General features: G+C 37.3%; 1 protein-coding gene and 1 non-coding gene across 3 annotated transcripts in view; one reads left to right on the forward strand and one right to left on the reverse strand.

Annotated features, from left to right (window-relative positions):
- The window catches only part of banp (BTG3 associated nuclear protein), a 40,096-nt gene extending 17,433 nt beyond the window's left edge, over positions 1-22,663 (reverse strand). The window contains exons 1-11 of one of the 2 annotated variants that reach the window (XM_017305529.1): positions 22,374-22,663; positions 19,852-19,976; positions 19,635-19,747; positions 19,328-19,527; positions 19,144-19,233; positions 17,314-17,486; positions 15,725-15,964; positions 10,593-10,751; positions 9,002-9,123; positions 7,625-7,696; positions 5,687-5,731 (exon numbers count right to left, since the gene is read on the reverse strand). In XM_017305529.1, the coding sequence (XP_017161018.1) occupies positions 5,687-5,731; positions 7,625-7,696; positions 9,002-9,123; positions 10,593-10,751; positions 15,725-15,964; positions 17,314-17,486; positions 19,144-19,233; positions 19,328-19,527; positions 19,635-19,747; positions 19,852-19,909 (1,272 nt within the window). In that variant the 5' untranslated portion in view covers positions 19,910-19,976; positions 22,374-22,663. The remainder of the gene's footprint in view (positions 1-5,686; positions 5,732-7,624; positions 7,697-9,001; positions 9,124-10,592; positions 10,752-15,724; positions 15,965-17,313; positions 17,487-19,143; positions 19,234-19,327; positions 19,528-19,634; positions 19,748-19,851; positions 19,977-22,373) is intronic. The other variant, XM_008411479.2, reaches the window with a different exon arrangement.
- Positions 22,664-23,528: 865 nt separating this feature from the next.
- Positions 23,529-23,601, forward strand: trnar-acg (transfer RNA arginine (anticodon ACG)). Its single transcript has one exon. It is a non-coding gene; the product is annotated as a tRNA-Arg (tRNA).
- The last annotated feature ends 1,429 nt before the right edge of the window (positions 23,602-25,030 follow it).

The raw sequence follows: 25,030 nt of genomic DNA on the forward strand, positions 1-25,030 counted from the left end.
GTTTGCCAGATGACAAAACAAAAAAAGCTGCTCTCTGGTTTGACATAGATTTAAAAAAAAAAAAAACTAAACTGCATGTCTGAAAGATCTTAACCTTGCTCACATCGTCTCCAACACACAGTATTGCTGTGCCATTTCAACAGAGAGTCAATGAAACCAATATGCTTTAAAGATAAAGCCAGCTTTAAGATAAAAACATCCTTAAGGTCATAGGCATCTTTAGACTCAGTTCACCTTTCATTTAAACAGTTGCCTAAGGTTGCCAAGATAATGCTGACGTAAATGCCAAGAAAATGCTAATTTTGTTGGACAGAGTAATTGAAGAGATTCCAACTGGAACTGCTGTCAAGTGAACCCAAACACATGGATTATGGAGCTGTGCTTTCGCCAGGCAGTCAGTCAGTGTTTGAATTCCAACATAAAAACCAGAATACAAGTCTACATACTGTATAAGAACAAAAGAAACTAAGTGAACTAACATTACGTTGCGGTCAATTTGTTTGAGTAAGTGAACCAGCAGAGGGCATAATCTCAATCTCCTTGTACTAATATTACACCCTGTAGMACGACCCGGTACTGCAGCGGGTATTTTCTATCAGTTGTTGTCAATTTTTAGCCATTTTTAGGACATAACATGCAAACCAGACGTCTCATCTTTTCTTCTCTCTCCCCTTATGGTTTTTTTCCCCCATCTTTTCACTTCAGTCACTCCTCCTAATCAGTCCTCTTTCATCTTCCAATCTTCCCATTTGGTCTGAATCAGTAGTGTAAGATCACAGTACAGACAGAAGAGCTCCAGATAAGAGGTTACGAACAGGGGAGAATAGTAAAAGATTCGTTATTTTATAGTTTCATGAGTCTGCCTTCTCTTTTCCCCAGACAGATTTTATTATTCGAACTAGGACATTTGGATCCCTGTTGACCACTTTTGTTTTGACCGTCAGCTGGCAGAGTTGCTCTGCTTTTAGCTTGTGACTGTCTGCTTTCATCTGTGCAAAACACCTTAAACTAAACTACAAAACTGTAATTTGTACCCAGGCAGTGGGCCAAGAATACACAGCAAACAGTCCAATGAGTTTCACATATTGTTCTGCTTATTTAATGATCTCAGTCAAACTGGTTCAGTGTCTCCAATGTCTCCACACAATGGACACATTTGTCCACCGTGTGTACCATGGACAAATTGTACACGCAAAGGTCAGTCTGGAGCCCTCCACCATTTTAGTTTAGCCTCTCTTATTAAGACCAAATAAACTGTTACTCGTTGCACAAAGCTGGACCTTGTATTCTCTCTTTAGGGCCCACATGTATTTAATTATCTTCATAGGGAAAATGTGCTTCAGATTGTCAATTTGAAAAATATTGTGGAAGGTTAATTCAGTGTTTTTCTTATTTTTTATTTTGTTTCCTCAACGTGTTGCAAGATTTGCCTAAACATTTTCATAAAAAAGAAAAGGCAAGACAATGAGGACTATATTTTCTTTTTTATGGGCTTTATGATTGTCTACTAGCAAAACAAAAGTAATGGTCCAAGACTTGCAGCCTTAGCCGTGCGGATAGGTCTTTAAAATAATGACTGTCAAAGACAGAATAACAAAACACCACAAAACTTTACATTTTCAAAAACAACAATTAGGTGCACTTGTTGTTGTTGAAATAGCATCATGGTGAGTAGCTGAATTAAATAGATGTGACAATAAAGGAGAACTATCTGCAAATTCTTCAACTTCAACTCAAATGAATAGCTAGATTATTTAAACTTGGATAGATTTGGATGTTCCAACAGGACAATGTCTCTAACACTCGTCAAAACTGGATTTTGTGAGCTATAAAGCTGGCCAATATTAAACTTTTGAAATGATCCTGACATGAACCAATTGAAAATGTGTGGCTTATGTGAAAAAGGCAAGTCAGTGCCGGGAAAAACTATTTAAATATTTGAGTAAACTGCGCCATTAGTAATAATAACAGCGGTCATAACACTTTGCCAGAGTTGAATCAGAAACTTCTTGAAAACTTGCTGAAGGACATGAATCCAAACATGTTGATTGTGAGTAGAAATCTGAATGCAAATCATAAAAGCATTAACCTAAATGCCAATATACATGCAAAGTATCTACTACAATYTATTGTCAGCATTATGACATGGTAACAGCTTTGAGGCAAACTAACACATATTATTAGTAAAACAAACATAATTAGGACATTGTGACTGACTTTGCAAGGACATAAGTATTTAAACAAGCATTTGCCTGCACCTATCCCCAGTGGAGATAAAAGGGATTAAACTGACAGAAGTAATTATTAAATTGCTCTCATCATACTGAAGCTCCTAAAGCCAGGGTTGGAGCCATCTTTGTCCCTAAGACATAACACCTAAATCTGACATAATATAAAAGATGCTCCAGTTTGGAGACTGTGGCCAAATACAAGTCACATAAAATATGCATAAATTATCTTGATCTGACAGATGAAAGTTTGCCAATGTGTATTTTAACGCTTAATGTCAGTGGGATAACAACTGAGGATTATCTTTTCAGAGGTCTTTGCAACTTGCAAGACTTCTGAACAAGCCTATTGTTCAAAGCCCCGTCTGTGGAAGCTGTTAAAACTCCAAGCGTCCAAATACGGCAACAAACATTTGCTTCATAGATAACAAATCTGCAAGCAGTCAAGATCCAACCTGTGAATGAAAGCATTTGTTGGTTGATATAACCTGGAGTTATTAGAAGCATCAGGTGGGCTTTAAAAGACAGGTGTAACCGCAGCTACACCACAGGAACCATTTAACGAGGAAGAAAAAGAACAAGGTTTGGGGAGTGATGAACTGCATGGGCGAAGTTACACCAACACAGCCTCGGCACTATTCTACCATATTACAAAAACAGTGAGATCATGCCTAAATGTAAATACACAAATTAAAACATCCAAGGAGGAATAGATCCGAATCACGTTCAATTATTTTGCTTTGTAGAAGATTTTGATGAGCTCTGTTCCAAAACACACCACAGCTATCCTGATAAGGGAAAATATTTTATTATTTTGCAGCTTGCAAAAGATCTGCTCAGTGTCTTATCTATTTGAATAAACTCTAAAGCTACTATCATGCTTGCTTAGGCCCAGTTTCCTGTGCATGTCATGATGGTCTTTCTGTGTTTAATCAGATTTAAAGTTTGCCCTTAGCTTTGCCTGTCGTCTGGTCCATGAGAATATGAGAGCGGAGAGGCTGCCATTGTTGTACTCAATTGTTGAAAGAATGGGACGCTCTGATTGGGTTTGCAGAGTCGAATGGGTGTGTAACAAACACGCATCATGAAAAACAAAAATGGGAGCATTTTATTGGTAAGAGCTCCCAGACACTGCCTTGGGAGTTTTGTGTTTGTGTAGTGTTTTGTTTCGCATGCCCTTAGAGAGCAAAAACCTGCCCACTGTAGCCAATTTACATATAAAATGCGTTAACTTGTAAATGCAAGCAGTCGTGGCGTCATTGTACAGCAAACCTGACAGATATGATGGAAATCTTTTAATGGGTAGTTCGTGAACTCTTTTGAGGATTTGGAAATGTGCATCAGGACGCTAAATCTAAACCAAATCTGACTTCAAAACTTGGTTAGGATCCGAAAGAGAGAAAGAGAGGAAGAGAGAAAGAGACACAGGAATGCTGCCATCAGGCTCAGCGAGCGGGTCATTCGAGGACATCAGCATGCATGTGTGATCGAGTGTGTGAGAGAGGGGGAGCTACAGGATGTGCGGTGACTACCTCAATCAATTGAAAACACACGCGGAGCTAAACAGCCAGTAAAGAATACAAACAACAACAAAATCCCTCATATAAAGCAGATGCATTCACACATCACAAATGTGTGCAGAGCTTATAGCATCTTGAACCTATAAGGAAAGATCATCACAGAGATCCTAAAAGGCCAATAAAATGTAGAAATATTTGGGCAAAAGTGTGCGTTTGTGGGTGGTTTGTAGCTCCTCTCATGCAGAAAGCTTTTATATAGGGAAGTGACCGCTAACTTAATCCATGACTTGAGAGGATCCAGTAATTAAAACAGGCAATCTCACTTTGATACCTTTATATAAAATACAGTGCTCATGCAGAAGTCATTCAATCATTTAAGAGAAAAAAGATGACATTCAGCTGTTACATAAAACACCTGCTGTGGCAAAATAACCCAGAACAGCACAGCCAGCAGACGACCAGCGTGAGAAAAGACTTCCTCTCCTAAAGCCCCATCTCTAGACAATCGGGATTGAATCATGAATGAGAAATTATAGCTGTCTTCATGCATCCATGTGACCGGCGATGGTTGAGCGCAGGCCAAGTCAGTTCTGAACGACACAAACTTGGACTGTAGAAGAGGGAACAGAAAAACTGCCTTTTGTACAAAAAAAAAATGATTAAAACAAAACAGAAGACTGAGGGGGACACAAACACAATGCCAACCCTGTAAGTCATTTGAATCTAACCGGTAAATTTATATTATGTCGGACTGAATAGTTATAAGTGGTGGGAAACAAATTACAGACTGGTCATGCTAATAGGCACCCCTGGTTAAGTTGTGGAAAAAGCTTTAAAATAAATTAATGTTTACTGCTGTAGCAAAACGCACTGAAAAATGTAGGAAAATCGTTACTTTATTTTAAGCATGTTTAGTCAACTGGAAAAAGAAAAAACAACAGAAAAATGCACACTCAGGAAGAACAGTTTTTTTTACAAAATCACTAGTGGCACAACTGTTGCTGCCAATATTTTGTATAACCCTCCTTTGCCAACAGCACAGGACGTCAATTTCCCCTATAAACATTTCACAAGGTTGGAGCACAAACGGAGAGCAAAATATTCTAAGGCTCTTAGGTCTGGCAACTGAGACAACAATATAAGAGGGTTGATTTTGTGTTGGTGACCCATTTCTGCATTGATGTGGTCATATTCGATTTGGATCAATATCCTGCTGATGGACCCAATGACCATGCATTTTTAATTTTCTGAAAGAGACCGCAGGATTTTTATTCAAAATAGAACATCTTAAAACCCTTTAATTGCCAATAATTCATAAGGTTACGCATTCAAACGAGCTTCCATAAGGTTTACTATACTAGCTGTGGCACTAAAGGCCCACAGCATTAAAAATCTATAACCACTCCTAACAGTGGGCTCAAATATTTAGCCTTCACATTTAGCTTCACATTAAATCCAGTGGTAGTGTTGGTCAGACTCAGAGCTGAAGTCTCAACTGAGCTTGGCAAACTACAGAAAACTTTTTTTGTGGTATTCCACCCTTTTATGGAGAATAGATGAGACAAAATATAGCCATCTTTGGTGCAGTTCTTTAGCTGTGATCTTTTTATCCATCTTTCTTACCATGCATCTCACTATTAATGTTGGCAAGATAACACTGAATCAATACCCAGGCTAGCGACCAGTGCCTAAAAGAAATGGGCCTCTGGGTCACATCATGGACCGAGAGACCCACGACCTTCAGGGAAAGTCATGGATTCATTAAGTAGAAGTTCTTGGGAAAATCAATCAACAGCAAATTTTGGAGGCATTGTTCGGTGTGCTGCTAGTACATATTGGCCACGTAAATGGTGGGTGCAAGAATTTTTTTATAGCAAAAGTAAAACAAAGAAGAAACGATGGAATAATTAGTCTTTCGTGACTTGTGTTTACTCTTACCTGTCCGTCCTGGCCGACGTGCACCTGATGAATCTGGAGGTTTCCCTAAAATGAATAAATGAAGTGTCAAATAGTGAGTCAAGTCATTAAACACTGCCAAGTCTTTGATTTCCTACAAACTAGACGTAAAAAGCCAATGGTGAGGGCTGGAAAGTGTCGAACCAGTTTGTTTTTGCCAACTCCTACATGATAAGACAGCTCCGTTTTGCACACCGAGAAGTCGGCCGTGTTTACACAGATCATAACGAGAAGCGAATGAAATGCCCTTGTATTGATGTCAGCGTCTATATTATTTCTGGCTACATCAAGGCTTCTGTAAACAAAAATAATCTGCTTATGACACTGTAACCATTGTAAAACCTCTGAACGCCCACAATCACATTAACAAAAACATATGAGGGGAAAACATCCAAGGCTCAGCTGTTTTTTTTTCCGTTTTGCTAATTGTATTCATGTACACATGCAACTCTGTCTGAGCTTCCATATGACCAGAGTCGTACAGTCTCAGAGGCAGTTCATTTCCTTTTCAAGCACGCTCAAACCAATGTCTTTGATGAAAGGGGCCCGTTCCTAATGAAAACATATTCTGTGAGTGGCAGCTGGCAGAAGTGGGATTTTGTTGCTAAGCTTTGAACTCCGAAAAAACAAATAATATCTTGAAATAGGAAGAAGGCAGGAGGGGAATAAAAAAAAAAGCTGGGCTCAGCCACAAAGAGCAGGAAAAGCTTTAGAGGTTTTCTGCCTCCAATTTATTGTCTCCCTCGCTCAGTTTTGCATTTCTCACAGAAAGTCCTTTAGCACTATTACTGAATAGGAAATGAGAAAAACACTTGGTTGAAGTGTCAATTGCTTTTGCACAAATGTCAAGCTGTCACCCATGTACAACATGCATCATGTTGAGTATTTGATTACATGTATGCGTGTGTGTGTGTGTGTGTGTGTGTGCGTATACAGAGTGGCGCCATGAAACGATCTTTCTCCCACATCCTTGTAAAAATCATTAAGAACGATGCTGATGCAGGAATTTTTCTCTTGCAGTTCGTGTGGTTTGGGGGTAAAATATGATTTTAACTGCCAAACTATGTGTGCATGCTGTGATGTCTGATGGGGGTACAATGAGTCACCTGAGCGTTGGGCAGACAGAAACAAAACTCTGCAGAAGCTGCTATAAACTGTAAAAACAAAAGAAATTCAGACCTCAAGGCAACAACTTTAGCTATGCAGTTCAACTTGTTGAACTTTTCACTTTTTACAACGTCACAGACACAGGCTTCAATGATTTTACGCTGCAAAAACACACAATCTTACCAAGTATTTTTGGTCAAGTTTCTAGTGAAAATACCTTCATACACTTGAAATAAGAAAACTAACTTGCAAGTAACTTTTTCAGCAAGTTATACAAGCGTGTTATAAGGCAATAATTCCTTGAAATTGATTTTAAAAAAAAAAGGTTTTAATGCAATTGGCAGATTACAGTGCATCACAAAAGTGAGTACACCCCTCACATTCCTGCAGGCATTTAAGTATATCTTTTCATGGGACAACACTGTCTAACCCCGCTATATCTATAACTGAAGCGCTATGGGAAAATAATTTGTCCAAGGTTCTTGAAGGGTTTAATATTTATCTTTCATAAAAAGAAAAGGACATTTCTTAAATAAAAAAACAAGATAGTCAAAAACAGAAAAGTCAGTTGGATATTGTAAGTCAGTTCCATAACAAACTCTCAAGAATCTGGCTTCTAAAATGTGGCAGCTGTAGATATCATTAACTTTATTTCCAGCCAGCCTCTCAAACATGAATGAGGTGTAACAGATATGAGTTGGTTGAAAAAAAAAAACTGATGAGGTGCTTGTATCATTTAACAGACAAAACAAGTTTGGAAAATTGGTCCGATGTTGTTTGACTTCTGTCAGACGAGCACTGATAAAAACTTGCCTCACTGTCCTGTGTGATCTGCACCTCTTCGCCTTGTGGTACCTGGGCGATGTGCAGCTGTCCCTGTGGAATCTGAGACACAAGAGGAAAGGGACACAAGTTTTTATTTAAAATGCATGATTTTCTGACAAAGTGTGGTGCCGAAGCCAGTAAACACTGGCTTTTAACTAACTCACTGACTGCGGGATGCAAGTTCAAATAAATGAGAATAATCAGAAGGCGTTACGTGCCAAACAAACAACACCTTAAAATTCAGAGATGTTCAAATAAAGATCACACAATGTGCCTATATAAAGAAATTAAAGAACAGATTAGAATAAAATCACTGCAGCATTTGTAAGGCTTTAGGATTCTACTAAACATAAAGGAGTGGTGAAGCTTCCCAGGACTGGTTGGGCACATCAATTAGTCGTCCAGGAGATGACGAATAACATCTCAAGCTCTGCAGGGCTTAGTTGGCTCAGTTAAGGTCAAATTTTAAGATCCAACAATAAAATAAGAAAAGAGAGTGGAAAATGGCCATGGGAGAGTTCCAAGGCTTATGTTGTAAAACTAATACAGCATTTGAAAACAAGATCATCATACAATTGAATCTGGTGGTGGTAGCATGACGGTCTGGGCCTGATTTGATGCTTTATTACCATGACTTGATGTAGGTAACCATGAACTCTGTTCTCTACTAGAAAATACTGAGGAAGAATCTACAGCCATCAATTTATAACCTCATGCCTAAACATTAATTATATTCCAAAATGGCACAAAATGCAGCATTGGTCTCGAATAGCAGCATCTGCTTCAATCCAACATACAACTGTTTTACCAGATAGTCATTTCATTTAATCTACAAATCGTTTCTGAAGCATGATCCTGCTCAGTCATTTGAAATTTTAGATGTCTTTCATTGCTTCTTTAGCTCTTACAGGAAGAAAACAAATTCCAGAGTTATGCTTTGTGGGAGAACTGCTCACAACAAGTTTTCTCATAAGGTGTTTAATCTCACATCTATTGTTGTAGCTCAAGGGATGTTTGAAATCGAATACTTTAGATGATTACAGGACACTGGGAATTTAGTTTATTTACTTTTTCTTTAACAGCCCACCCATATGTTGCAGTGGGCCTCAATTTGACCTTTCGCCACGGCATGTGTTAATGGCCAGTCCATCATTCAGCATCCATTACTCTTTTATTAATTTATAGGTTGGTCAATATTTCCCCAGTGTCACTGTAGTGGGTGGTATGAACTATCCCAGGCATGCTCTGGAATTTGGAAAGCCAAATTTTAGAAACTAATATGTAGAGATAAAAAAGGTCTTGTAATTAAGAAAATGCTTTCTGAAGGATTTACAGAAAGTGAAAAATGAAACATTTGATACGCACCACCTGAACCTGTCCATCCTCACCAATACGATGGAACTGGACCTGCTGATTGGCCAGTGTGTAATGCAGGGTCTGCTGGGTGGCAGTCTCTATTTGAGCAGCTTCATCTGAGATACCTTCCTCTGCACAAAACAACAAAAAGATGAGTCAGTGTAACTTCAGAGCACGCTGGGCGAAAAAGTTCAGTCACCCAGTACAATTATATAGAATCAAATATGAAAGATCTGTAGCCGGAAGGCGTCATAAAATTACAAGATTCCTAATCTCTTTGGTTGCTGACAGTTCAAGATTTAAACATATTCATGGTGCAGCGACAACATTCTCAGGTTAGTGATGCACTGATAAATAGGTTGGTTTTCACTTGATCAGCAAGTGCTTCTATGAATCAAAACTAAGACCTTTTAAACTTTTCAGTCTATAAACATCAACCTCCTGCATAATCCTTACATTCGAGTTAAAAAAAAAAAAAAAAAATCGGACAAAGGTCAGGGACACATTTCTTGGATCATAAATGACAATATTTCTGTTATTCTATAATTTTCTGCTAGATTCAAAATTGCTACATCTATTAAAGGACTTCAATACTGGCCAAATAAAGCCTGCAAGTCATCCCGAAAAAAAATATTTAGGCAATGAAAGCCTATTTAAAAAAAAAAAAAAAAGATTATTGATTCTAAGTGAAGCCAGACTACTTTTCTGTAATATAGTCATTTGTTTTATTTTCCATACACGTCACTACATAATACAGACATTTTGAAGATTAACACTCCCTCTTATCGTTCATTATTACAGATGTGTGGTGAATTATATAAAAAAAATGTTTCTCAATACTTTAGCTGATGAGGGATGGGAGCCCAGATGGCTGCTAAAAAAAGCTAAAGAGCTAGTTTCACACAAATGAAAATCCTCTTTTTCAGTTCATTAGGATGGAATTTGAGTCGAAACTGAATGATTTGTTTGGCCCCTCTATGTGTGCTGCATGTTGACGGATGTTGCATGTTGAACTAGCATTTGTGTTGAACACACTAGGGTGTGCATGGCTTGAAAAGGCAGGGCCTGACAATCCGCCCCTACGGTAGTATGGGCTCACAGGATATTAGGCTTTCCTCCGTAGGCCTGCTTTTCTCTGGTCAGAGGTGAGGGGTGATAACTCACAGAAAGTGGGAAGTACAGAATGCTTTGTGTATGGACTCTAAACAGCTGCAGTGCTACACTAGATAGCTACACATTGGTTCTGGTTGCATAAATGCGCATATACAGGAGATAAAATAAGATGTATTTGAATTCACAACCTGTGACGGTGTTGATCGCATTCAGGTTGTGCTGACAGCAGGAGATTAATGGCTTTCAAAATATAGTAAATATATTTTGCACCAGTGGAACTAACAAAACAAGCTGTGAGTTTTTTTCATATAAACAGAATCTGGATTAAATTTTTCTGCAACTGTGTACGTCTGCACACTTTCCCTTTTCAAGACGTCACACTTTCCTACACGCAAATTCCAAGAGCCATCAAACTTTTTTGTCACATGCATAAAACCAAAAAATATAAAATATACAGTTATACAGGCACCTGAGATCTATATTTTACCTGCCACCGTACTGCGTGGAGTGCGTTTGGAAAAGCTCTTCACTGCCAGGCTCTGGCCCCGCTGCTTGCGTCTCCAGGCGGTACGACACTTTGAATCAATGCTTTGCTTGATCCGGTACCAGTCTGATTCAGAGATGCCAAATTTGTGGAACAAGTGGCCTGAGAAGACATGGAGACAGTACATGTTGCAAGTGTATATTGGTCATCTCACTAATGAAGAATTTTTTTAATAATAAAGCGTGAGGTTTGTACCTTTGAATGCCTGCACCAAGTTTACATACACACACCACAGGGCACAAATCTCATTTCAGATTTTGGAAATGAAATAAATTTTATTAGAACTATTATTTTTCCAACGTGGAAAAATGATAAGCAACTTCACGTAGTTTTGAAATGCAATATTATTGTGGAATTTCACTAATCCACATGGCTAAATTTATACGTGCAGGCTCAAATATATTTATGTATCCTGAATGCAATTTTGTGGAAACTCCTTGTCCAAGTTCTGTGTTAACTGAACCCTTTTGTAGCCATAAACTAGTTTCTAGAGTAATCCTAGGAGGATATTTCACTTATTTTTTTGGTAAAATTTGTGAAGTTAATTTAAATTTGTTGGCTGTTTTTTATGTTCATCATCAATCAATCAAATTTTATTAGTATAGCACATTTCAGCAGCAAGGCATTTCAAAGTGCTTTACATAATTAAAAGAAAACAGCATGTGACATTGAATAAACAGTAATAAAGAGAAAGAGATTTTGAGAAAAAAGATTAAAAAAGATAAAAACATTAAAACCCGGACCCCTTTTCAGTCAGGGCGGAAAAGGGGTGTGGCTTACATTTGATAACACCATGTGCATGCTAGGGCTGTAACGGTACACTAAATATCCCAACACAATACAATATTATATATATATATAGTGATATAGCAAACATAATTCGCTACAATTCAATACATTTTTAAGATTTTCTGAAAGACTTCAAGGACAGATTGATTTTGGTGACTGTTTTGTGACCGTTTCATAGACCTGGATTAAATTAATTGAACTGATGTAATACTGGTGTAATAAATGTTTTTGTTATGCATTTGCTTTGTTTAAATGCCAATTGTGTGGCTTTGTGCATTTGGTTATGCAGAAAAGGAACCTTTTTTGTCTTATTCACTTATATTAGATAATGTAATTTATCCATTTCATTATTTAATTCATTGTAACTGGCTGTTTCATTACATGTCATTTTTAATGTACATGTGCAACAGGGTAAAAAATGTCATGTGTTATAGCTGTCATTTAATTCATGTGGATTTGACATAAAACTCAAAGTAGGATTTAATGTATCGATGGTCACAGGTGAACAATTGATACTGAGGAAAATATCAATAAATATTGTGAATCGATAAAATTGCACAGCCTTAGTTTATACGTATATATAAAAAAAACAGCCAGCAGATAACTTTTAAATTAAATATCTTGTTAAAATAAATGCCTAAATAATCTTAAAATCTGCATTTTTGAATAATGCAGAATGCAAAAAAAAAAAAAAAATGCAACTTGACATCCATTTTAACCACCACAAGATCTACAGGTTAAACACAATTTAGTTTAAGTATATAATCAACACATTAGCATTTAAAAAGTGAATGTAACCACTGTCTGAGTCCAGTTTCCATCTCCACACCTTTTCTCAAGTTAACACAAGCCTAACTGTGACTTTTCCATCTCCCTGCATGGAGATATGTACAGGTGCATTCACTAGATGACTGGAACCACATTATAAACTGTTAAGAGAGCGAGGGCCAACTGACAGCTCATTTCTATTTGGGTTAGCAACACAGTTATAACCTTTACTACCCGGGGATAGAAAATGAGACAGTGGGGTTATCTGATGGTACAGGTATGACACAGTCATACAGTCATGCAGTCCTTCTGCACCTGATGATCCTGCACAGGCAAGTCAGGCAGGTGCTCTTTCATTCTTATTTTATCTTTTTTTTCCTCCCCTTCAAGGCATAATGAGTCAACCAAGAGTGAACTAGCCCTGCTCTTGCCTTTACATATTTCTGTGTCAGACCGAATCCGCATGCAACTGCACATATGAAATGCAAAAGTGCAAAGGGAAAGAAGAAAAACGCCTTTGTGAATAACGCAAATGGAAAACAAAGAAACTCTGAAGGAAAAAAAAAAGCAACCGTTGTGTAAAGCGAGATTTTTGTTTTTTAACGCCATTTTTAAAATTATACATTTAAATGTTGCACATGGGTACTCACAAGAAACACAAATGTGTAGAAAAGAAACATTTAGAGCTATAAAGAGAAGTTCACTTGCGTATCCGCAAGTTGACCTCTGCACAGCTGGTCAAGTGGCTTGAAGTGAGTGTGAAAGACAGATCTTTATCTACAGCAAATGGTGAGTAAAGAGGTGCATGGAGGTCTGGGAGGAGGGGACATTGAACAATGTCCAACTGAAGTGAGATGCACTTTAGATACACAACGTGAAAAATAAGCACTGAACATGCTAATGTTTTCCTCAGTAAAAATATCTCTAATGAGGCTATAAACATGAAACATGCATCAGCTGTAAATAAGAACCCAACGATTCCAGACATCCAAAGAAATAAAAACAGATTAAATTACGGGTAATGAAGTAGAATGACAGAGAATAAGCACTGAACACATCCAAAATGTATTCAATACTCGGTAGAAAAGCCCTATTTGGTAGCAAAACCTCAAGACGTCTCTATTACAGAGAAACTAATGGAATACTCAGCTGGTAATGACCCATTCTTCTTCACAAACTGTTAAATGTTTAAAGGCCTCTGGGCCTCTTCTATGCTCTCTGAGCTTCAGTTCTTTTAATAGATTTTCAGTTGTGTTCATGCATGGTAGTTAACTCAATTATTCTAGCAGATATTCTGAAATCAACTAACATCTTCAGACTTTTAGCAGACTGTCTTGGCACATTTTCCTATTCATCCTTCTTTCAATTATACCTCTAAACACGGTATGTGGAATGACAAAGAGTTCAATTTTGTAGAACTGTGGCAGTCAGTTAGCAATGCTGACTGCCATTATTCTGTCTATGTACCAGAGTATATTCCCCCAGTATTTTGTTGCTTTGTTCAAATGTTGTGCAGCAAGCATTGAATAAGCTTCAGCATGATTTTTCTTTATAAGCTATACAGTGAATGTTGGATCTGTTGTGGCTCAGTGCATTACCAGATTTCATGAAAGAAAAACTGCTCATGCTAATTCCAGGTCTTTCTAAAACCCTTTCCAAGTGCACTTCTGATATTGGAAAAGTTTTGTCGTTCATGTTTTGACACCTCTGTCAGAAACCATCCCAGGAGCACCAGGTCATGGGCTGCATTGAGGTGAAATAATTTTTTTTCCACTTCACGACTATTGCGCCAATATTTCTCACAGGGAATTTTCAGAAGTGTAGAAATACATCTGAAACCATCAGTGTGCTCTTCAACAATAAACATTAAGGTTTTGAGAGAGCTCATTGATTTTCATGAGATGTTTCTTGTGCGATTCCTTGGTAATAAGAAGACTTTTAAAACAGGGCATTAGTAAGGACTCAACCGGCTGTACCAACTTCATATGACAGAGAGCAGGATTGTTTTCTAAAAACTTCCCATGCCTTCACACCTACTCTTCTTAATGCGTTCAATACTTACTTAGTGTCATTCTACTTTAATTCATGCAACTTAATTTATGGACCTATTTGTTTGGATTTCTTTGGATGTGTGAATTACTTGGTTTGGTACCAACATATGGTTTGAGTATTATGTCAATAGTCTCATTAAAAATGTATCTACATGATGTGTTCAATACTTACTTTCTGGCTTTATGCCTCATTATGTCATGAAGGAATATTTCATTGAACTATTTAAAAGGGATAAACTTTTAGAACATGTTACAGCTGATGACACTGCTATTACGACAGCATTATGGGGCTTATAAATACAAAAGTCTATTTCTAAAAGAGTCACTAAAGATAAATCTGTCAGCCACTGAAGGCCCAGCTCTTCTCAAAGACCTACTGAATTGAGAGTGACTCCATTAACATCTTTCAACCAGACATGTGCATGTCATTTAGAGTTTGGTATGTACTAAAATGTGGTGCACATTAATGCGTGTATGGTATGATGAATGCATGTTGTTGTAAGCCGCCATGGGAATACAGACTGTGGTCTGTTTCAAAGATCCATTCAGCTCTACCCTGAAACGGAACAGGGACGAAATGTGGGAAGGTCTCAAGAGAGTTAATTTATTCCTACAAGGATTTCAAACTAGATTTTACAACCTTTACTTGTACTTTACAGGAATAATGTGGTAATCATAAAAGAGAGGGTGGTCTGAGCCATTTTAGATGGTGATATTTTCTGTTTAACCATCACAGATACTGTAAGAACTACAAATCAGAATCACCTGCAAATTCAGTGGCCTTTTATATGAAAAACGCCAAAAGGTTTCCTTTACTCAGATTTAATTAAGTGTTTTGGACTTCTTTTCACTATATACTCTGAAAAGAAGGTGAAGAATTAGATGATGCAATGACATGTCAGTAGTAAAACTAAAAATCCTCCTAAGTTACACTGTACGTAACAGGAAAAGCTATTTGGCCTCCGTGAAGGAACACTGTAATAACTGTCAAAAATGACGCTCTCTTCATCATGCAGCAGCGCCATTTCACATCTAGTGGTACTGTTGGATTGCATAAAGGTTATAAAAGGAGGAGGAATCCCTTCTTATTATCCAACTTAATCTCACTTCAGCATCTAGATGGTTGAAACGTGGACACACTTGGGTGAAACCAAACTACAATTGTCTCTAACGAACATAAAAACTGCTTTGGCACGGACTTGCTGTTCTGGAAACCTATGACCACAATCTTAGATGTTCAGATGTTCTGTTTAACCACCACAAATTGCTAAAATTGTGCAGCTCAGATGCAACTTTGAGACATTTTCCAAAAGGACCTTTTACCTAACACTTTTGGGATCTCATATATGCAAGTTAAGGTATTGTGAACTATTTCTCAGAGCCTGCTCTACCTTCTGCTTGAGGTAACGTGAAGTTAAGTGATGTAGTCCCCTGTCAATCATAAACCAGCAACGTTTCATGACTTACATCGAATGCCATAGATCATGAGAGGGTCTAGTTGCTTCTTTCCATGTTTCCCTTGCCCGGAGAGATTTGACATTGCCTGGACCTCCCGGTGGAATAGGTAGTCCAGCAGTGTCAGAGCCATTTTCTCTGCCGTGCGGCAGTTTGTGCTGATATAAAGCATGTCAGATGGAGAAATTGGACAGCGAACCCGCATCTCTGAGTTGTTATCATCTCCCAACCAAGTGCCTTCTGGATAATCTTCTAAAAAAGTAAGAGAAGAGAAATAGAAAGGAATCAAGAGAAAAGGAAAGGAAAGGCACTTCTTGAACCACAAGCCTCAATGTTCTGCTGCAGTAAATCCATGAGAGATGTGAAGCACTTAGGAAAACCTGCCTAGATCCCTATATAAATAAATATAAAAGCTTAATTTATATGTTCCACTATGGACTTTAATTCACAGGTTGATAAATATTACAAAAGTCAGCATAAGATTTTGTAATACAACAGCACCCCCATGTGGTTGTATAAAATAACTGATTTAATTCTGGATCTGTGAGTTATGTGGTGTTATAGTTCTGTACTGCTTACCACTTTTACACCATAGAACACAAATGGTACCATGTTAGCAGTGCTGACTGCTAACATGGTAGTAGCCAGCACTGCTGACTGCTTCCAAAGAGCTGAAATAAAATAAATAGTTTGATTTTGATACAATTTCCCTTTTTTTTTTTTAAAGTTACCCAAAAATTATTAATAAACTAATAATAATGAGGGTTTTATTTAGCTTTGTTAATGTAAAATGAAGCTGCAATCTCTAAGCCGAAGCCAAGCCACTTAAGGTTAAAACGCTAAGACAACAACATGAAAATGAAAACCAGTTAAAATAGTCACGTTATCCTTTTCAAAACAAAACATTGAAAAAAAGATCTACAGAGGTTGTTTTTGGAAAATCATTGACATCAATGCTGTAGTAGTTTTTGCTTATATAGGTTTCACTGCTAAAAGGAAATAGATGATGCAAAGATGCAGGCCAACATAAATCACTGGAAGGAACAACAATAATATCATGAAGATCATTATTATTATTTAGCAGAAAAATGAAAACCAAACTTTTTATGCTTATTTTATTGTTTGTGATATTTTAAGTCACTATACGTTTTAAGTCTGTCTTAATCCTGGAAGCCTACCTTGGGCCAGGGGTTGCAAATTAGCTACAAACCTGTTTAATATTTTTGCCCCTTCTAAACAAACAAATTTAACAAAAAATTTAGGTTTTTTTAAAAGAGCCTTTTTTTCAGAGCAGTAATATTTTAGAGCTAAATGTGATTCTTTGTTTTAAGGCAAAAAGAAAAAAAAAAATCACAGAAGTTTGTAATCACAAATCTAATTTAAAAATTTGACTGAGAATGGTAATCATTTGTTTTCTTTGTGTTAGTTTAATAATCAAGACTTATTAAACTTTCTGTGCCTACGCACAAATTAATCCCGCCTCCAACATAATCAATCCATTTATTCAAATCCATTTACGGCCATAAAAGCAGCAAAATAAAAACATTAAATATAAAGGGTGATGGTAGATTGACATTTCTGAATAACAGACTAGGTCTTACCTTCTGCATTGAGTGTGATAAGGGTGACATTTTGACCATTTTGTGCACCGCCAGACTGACCACTGTTGGAAACAGAGTCACTGGCCTCTGAGCCGCTCTCTTGTTCCTCCTGACTCTCTTCAGCACCCGGCACTTTAACCAGAATGGTATTCTGTCGCCTCCTGGCCACTGTGCTGCAAAACCAAAATAAAATATTTGACACACTGATACATCCCAGTTGTAACAGGCTAGATATACTTTGCAAGAGAATGACTGTTGTTTTAATTTAGGGCTTGTAAAAACTAGGGATGATCCGATTACAGCTTCCTAGCTGATCACCGATCCTTAAAAAGCCTGACCTACCGATTCCAATGTTGGCCAATATCATTTTTTTTTTTGCCTGAAATGTTGCTAAATATAGCAAGAAAGTATATGAGTTGGCAACAGCGGGGTGACTATTGTTAACTGCAAACTTGCAAACATGAGCTGGTGGGCCGGTCCGTCAGTCAAACCTCTCTCACAGCAGAGCAATGAAGGGAAGTGGTTCATTTTTAGACCTTTACTCAGGTAGATAAGATTGGGGGGCAAGATCGGCGTCACATGCAAGTATAAGCAAGTCACCAATCTCCCCAGACTAAGGAAATCGGTGAAAATTAATCGGGGCACCCCTAGTAAAAAACATTTCTGAAGTGATTTTAATGGTGGAAACAACCAAACTTGCCACTTAACACTAAATTCATTGTAAACTCCCCCTAATCCATAGTCAAAACTATACATATTGCCTCAAGTATATACAATCTCACAAATATTTGTAGTGGGGTTGTAGCCAGTCTTAGACTTCTGGCATATCCATGGATGCATATTAATCTCCTGTCTTTGCAGAATTGGTAGAGTTTATTATAGCAAATTGGTTTTCTGGGACAGACTTGGCTTTAAGCCAACTAGACTTCAAGGGTCTTTCCAGACATATGAAGTTAATTCCTCCAGTTTTTATGTTTGTTTGGAATAATTGTCCTGTAGAAAAACCCAATTGTGTTGCTGCTGATTTGAGGTAACATAGTTGGTTAAATGCTGGTGGGTTTGAAAGCTTTAACTTGACCTTTACAAACATGGTTCTCATCACTGATGCCAAATAGCTCAGTTCATGTCTCATCTGATCATAAGTCCTTTCTCCCTTAGACTTCTGAATAGTGGATCTGAGCAGTTGGTTGTTTCAGTCAAGCCCAAAGGTGTCAAATTTGAAGCAGGGGGCAGCACTGGTACCAGTACAACAAATATCATTGAACAAAGTCGAGGGGAGTAAAAAAAAAAAAAGAATACTAATTATTCATACTCAATCAGCTAATGTTCTCCAAACATCCATCAGGTTTATGGATGTTTGGGGAACATCCATCAACCAGTGATATCAAAATGTATGCAATCATTCTGTAAAAAATAAAAATCAGAATGATAATTTCTACAATGATATTTCTGTCAGCTGCAGAACTACCAAACATAGGAAACAAAGGCTGATTATGGGTTGATGGTATTAATTTAGCCATCTCTCCCGTCTCCTGAAGCTCTTTGTTTCTTTTTTTTTTTTTACAAAGCTCCATGAGTTACTGCAAGAAGTTCGCTCCTCACCTATCAATGTAACAATCTAATACAACTGTTCTTAACACAGCTTTAAACACATTAAGCGTTATGCATTTTATCTATACTGACATTAAAATCACCCAAAAAGCCAGTGCTGAGCAGCCTATTGACAGCAAAGGTCTGTGTCGTTAAAACTTTTAAGACAGACAAACACATTTATTGATAAATATCAGCGGACATCTGACATACAGATAAATATAAACACAAGCTGCTTACTTGCTGAGCAGATTTTCAAGAGGAGTGTCTTCCTGGTTTAATCCCTTTGTGTGTTCTCTGCTAACAATCACATTTGTTTGGGGCACAACGCTGAAAAAGAAGATTGAAACAGACATGTATAAAGCAAATTACAAGATTAAAGCACAAAAATGAAAAAAAAAAAAAAAAACACTTGGGAGTTTACCATCGAACTTTGTTCCAAGTTTGAGTGGCACCCTGGGGAGAACCTGCAACCATAGGAACTTGTACGGGGCTCTTTGCACAGGGAGGCATGCTATCAAGTTTGCGGACAAGGACTTTGCATGTTGCGTCTAATGACTGTAGCTTTGACTCAATTCCTTCCAGGCGCTGGCTAATCGACTCGGTGAATGAAACCAGAAGATTCTGGGTATAGAAACGGTAAAGAAATTCATGCATTTGATCAATCCAACAGGAAAATTAAAAATAAAGTCTAGATATTATAAGAGCGTTGACTGGTGATTTATTAGTACCTTAATAAAAGATAGTTCTTGATTACTGTTGTTGTTGTTGTCCTGACTGCTGCTTAGTTTCCTCTTTTTCTTTTGTGTCCTTTCTTCACCATCTTCAGTACTGTCCAGAAAATCTGCAATAGATCAAATCCAGAGAAATTGCCAAAACATTTTAGCTAGTGCCAAAAACCTGGTTTCATCACATTGAACAGAGAGACTAAAGTGCTGAGTAAGTCACCGGTCAATAAATGCAGAAGAGATGTGTCTCTACACAGCATCCTTACCACTACGGCCATCCTGGTTAAACTCCTCCACTGTTATTTGTACTATTTCATCCAGCACTTGTCCAGACATTGTACACAGCTGAAATAAGACAATGAGAAAATATTTATCGTCAGCATGTTGTTGCACAGTTTGTAACGTTAAGACAAATGTGTTTTTACGTCTAGGCTTTAACCGGACCTCCGTTTCAAAGACCTTCAGCCATTTCCAACCCCATCTTACTTCAGCCTTATTCTGACCTCACACTGACAACCATCCTCTGCAATCTGATCACATGTGGACATCTCTAAAAGCACTACCTTACAAAAGTATTCAAATATTTAAATATTTTATTACTTTATAATCAGAAACTTCAATGCATTTTGGGGGGATTTGTGTAATGAATAAAGTGGAGCATAACTGTGAAGGAATGAAATTGACACTTTTGAAAAGTTTTAATGAATAAAGATCTGAAAAGTGTGGCAAGCATTGGGATTCAGTTCTTTACTTGAATACTCCCAAATACAGTCTAATTACCTACAGAAGTGATAATGTCAGTAAACAGATGTTATGCAAGTTTATTCTATGAATAATAATAATAATAATGAAGCTATTCTCTAAAATCTACACAGGTTTGTTTTAGAACATCAGTGAACAGCTAGAATCATGTAAAGAAACAATTGCACACCACTTTTTTCATAATTTTATTTATAAACTTTAACAAAATATGAATCATTTCTCTTCCACATCGTAATCATGCTCTACTTTGTGCTGATCTATCAAAGAAATTCTATACAAATGCAGAAAAGTTTTTGGCTGTGTCAAGGCAATATGGTATGAGGGGCAATGAAGTTGTAATTAACTTTTTTGAAAGTAATGGTGGAGTGGACACCACGTGTGACGATTGTTGGTCTGCAATAGAGGACTGCTATTTCAAAAAAGCTTTTAAAATAAGAATGCTATATCAGATATAAACTCTGAAATGAATTTAGAAAGTAATTAATATGAATAGTAAAAACTAAACATGAATTTGTTTGATTTACTCATGTGAATGACCCAGGCAAAAAGAGAACATACATAAAACATACATACAACATATCTGTATATGATGTATTTCAAAGGAGTTTTCAGTCGTTTCAGAAAAGTTCTGGCTTCAATCAACACATGAATAATTTGACACAGATCTTTTGCATTAAACAAAAATCTAAGTTATAATTTACTTTTTTGTTTTTTAATTACATAACATGGCTGTGTTTCTGTGTCTGTGCGCGGACATAGTGTGGCTCAACATACTTGGCAACGATAGATGGTTACAGCTTGTAGTTTGCAGATATCTGGCAATGTTTTATAAGCAGTAAAACCATGAGTGAAATGACAAACATTTCTTCAAGGTGTTAAGGGTTGTGAAACCCAGTTCCTGAGTATTCCCCTACAGAAAGCAGTTACTATAACTAACAAACTATATATATATTAAACAAATGATTTTCAGAACTTGACAAAATGACAGTGGTCATGATGCTGTGGTTGATGCCTACGAATGCAATGAAGCACATCCAGCAGTAAAAATGATGAATATAGAAGTCTGCCAAAAATATTGGGTCCCTGATAAATTATGTTTCTGGATCCTTATCTAACTTGCAGTTTGTTATATAGGGAGTTCTGAAAACTACAGAAAAGGTCCATGTTGCAGCTTATTCGTTTAAAACAAATATAACCGATTGGGGGGGAGGGGTGTTTATTGAACTAAATAATAAAACTTATAGCCAATATAAACATTGCTCATAAAAAGTCCATGAAAAAACTTGTCTTAATTGTAGAGTAATAAAAGGTATTAAGTATATTTTAAATATATGTGTTTTCTTGCTTTCATGTTCAAATAAAAATAAACACATATGAGCACATTGAAATTAGTAACCGTGTTGGACTTTGCGTATTATTGGGTTATTTTTTGTCAACTGTCCGGACTGAACCTGCCTTGCATTGTATAACCAACAAATTAAGCTCTTACCATTAGTAAATAGAATCAGGTCTTTTGACAAAGCCTTATTTTAAAATTTGTCTTTTAAAATAGATCTCCAGAGTTAAGATTTGGGGCTAACAGAGTGCGCGGGTACTCTACAACCAACCGGAGTATGGGCGGAAAATAAACATGTAATACTCGTGTGTTGTTAATATTGTAACGATGGTAAATTTGCCAATGTTTCAATATATGCATTCCCTATCAAAGCCAAAACCAGACCCGTAGCTAGCGGCTAATGTTAGCAGGAGCGCCACAATCCTATTTGTGAGCCGCCTTGCTAACAGCAAAGCTAAGGAGTGAAACCAAACGCTATTTAGGCTAGCTTAGTAGTTAGGATGCTATGGGGCCTAAAGGCCGCTGGACTGTAACGCAAGATTCACAGAAAGTTAAAAACAGCAAACAAATGACATTTTAACTCTGCATCCTCAACCCTAGCTCTCACACAGCGACATGCACCGTGTAAGATTGGGTTATATTACCGTGTGAATGACGAATTCTCGTGTTGTTTGTAGAGATTCCGATAACGGCGTCGTTCCTCGCGAGAGATGGAGCCCGTGCCTCTACCTGGCTGCTCCTTCACTCTGCTCAGCAGTCTGCAGGGGCCGCACTAAACATTCAGAGCCGCTTGGTCGAGAGGAAGGTTAGGGACCATCTAATTGTAGCTGTAAAGACTATTTAATGCTCTTTAGAATGTTGATTAATTAATAATGTCGACAAATATCAACTGCATGCCTTAATTTTTTTTATGTTGCCACATAAGATGTTTGCTTAAAGCAGGGGTGCCCAAAGTCGTTTTTCTTAGATCATCTAATGAGCCATCATTTGATCCAGGTGCGTTAAACCAGGGAGACCTTGCAGAATGCCGACTTTGGGCACCTGCTTAAAGTGTACTTTATGCTTTTCAAAAGTCGATCTATAATTCCAGGTGGTTGCGTTTGCAGGTTTTTTTTCACTGCAAACGCAACCACTTGCAAGTGGTTGCAACCAAACGTCTTGATAATTTACTAAGCTATGTGGTGACAGTCGTTCTAAACGAGAATATGGTGTATTTTTCATTATTCTGTTTAAAGTACACTGTAACGAAATCTTATTTGACTTTAAGAACCAGCAGGAGGTCATTAATGTGTGTCTTATCAGGGGTTTTGTCAATATGGCATGTGTGCTATGTGCCTAATATAACAGCTCTCAGATAAAATAGAACTAAATGAAATTGAGAATGGAGCATTTTAATGACCACTATCTTCATAATTAAATTTGTTATCTACAACGCAGTTGGGTAGCACGCGATGACTTTAGTTTAGTTGGAATGAAAATGTGTGTTTACTAATTAGAAACTGAAGTAGAAATGAACAAAATGGCAATGCGTGAGTATGTAATGGACGAATTTGCAAATGCACAAATCTACCATGTGCTGCTAGAACAAGCACTGTCTCGGGAAAACAGCAGACGATAAACGTCGGCGTATTTGACCCAGAACTTGCAATTTTAAGCTGAATTAGCGATATCCATTGTATTTACAAGTCTCGATTTGTTGCATTTTCAATGAGGACCTAAGGAAGTAATCGCTAATAGAGAACACGTGTGTGGACACGTCATCTTTCGAAGAGAATAATTGTTGCCAAACTGTCCCCATCGGGCCAGTGGCGCAATGGATAACGCGTCTGACTACGGATCAGAAGATTCTAGGTTCGACTCCTGGCTGGCTCGAATGTTTTTCTTTTTGTACAATTTTTTTTTTCAGTGTTAGGTTTTGTACATTACGTTTGGCAGCCTTCACAGACGAAAATCAGATTCGTGTCGAGACAGAGAGAAGGTAACGTGACGAGTTGGTGAAAGGTAAAACCTAGTAGGTCCTGCATTCACCATAAACAACTTTTAATCAATTTTATTTAGAATGTCCTGTATATATCAATTGAAATCTCAAAGGGCACTATTGATGGCAAGATACTGGATTGTAGCTACAGCTGTTCTAGGGCCGTCTGACTGTCAATAAACAGTAGCATACAAAGTGCTTCCATTTAAATACAGTAGTTATTGTTGTATATGTTTTCATGCTTCCATAAAGCTAGCTACCTATGAATTTTACACACATAAAATCAAGAATAATTGCCTTCACTTATTGGTCTTTGATTTGACTGTCTATCACACAGTCTAATTGTGACAGAAATGGGATGTTTACTACCCATTACCTTTGTGCAGATAAACATGTGGTAGTTGTCATCCATCACTGTTTCATTTAACTGGTTGTGAGGTCAGCAGCAGGCCTTGATCCAGCGCTCGCATTCTCCCAGACTCCGTTTGAGTTTGAGAACGGAATAAAATGCTCAGGGTAATGGCTGTCCCCACTGAAATCATTTGACCATACATTTGTTCCGAAATCTCTATGACAAAGACTTCTGGGACAACGTAGCCTCCAGAAAAATTTGTTATGTTGACGACTTTCATACTAAGTTTTGCTGGATGACAAATTGTGCCAAAAGTTATTGCGATAACCAATTATATTGTTTTAATACCATTTACAATTAATATAATGGCAATAGCATAATAATGCAAGAACACATTTTCAAACTTTAAATTCTAATGAACATTGAACACTAGAACAGGATGGAATTACTAAATCTCTGAACAAAATTGTCTTTCAAAAAAAAGATTTAGTTGAGACCGAAGTACCAGGCCGGAGTCTTTCGTTTTACCAAAAATTGAATGAATAGAGAAATAAATCATGCAAATGGAAATTGAGCTTGTTTGAATTTATCATAAGATTACCGTAACTGATTTATGGATTATTGTGACAGGCCAACCAGAGGTGAAGTTATTTTCACCAACAAGTGGAGAGAATGGTTAAAATCAGCGGGTTTCCTTGGTTCAAAAAGTTTCTAAGTCATTATCCATTTGATAATGACTAGAATCAGTGGGAGTATATATATGATTGAATTAAAATGTCATTTTTGTAAGGTGATATTTGTTATATATATTATATATTATGTAACAGTTATGGGCTACGCAGCTAACTGCGGCTACAAAAGCAGCATCAGAAGATGGTTCTTGAAGGAGCCTGAGGTGTGAATGAAGACAATCACTGTTTTAGTTTTGGTGTTTTTTGTATTGATGATAGGGGGGAAAAAAACAACAACAA

The sequence above is a fragment of the Poecilia reticulata genome, linkage group LG6 (genome assembly GCF_000633615.1).
Source record: "Poecilia reticulata strain Guanapo linkage group LG6, Guppy_female_1.0+MT, whole genome shotgun sequence".
Classification (NCBI taxonomy): domain Eukaryota; kingdom Metazoa; phylum Chordata; class Actinopteri; order Cyprinodontiformes; family Poeciliidae; genus Poecilia; species Poecilia reticulata.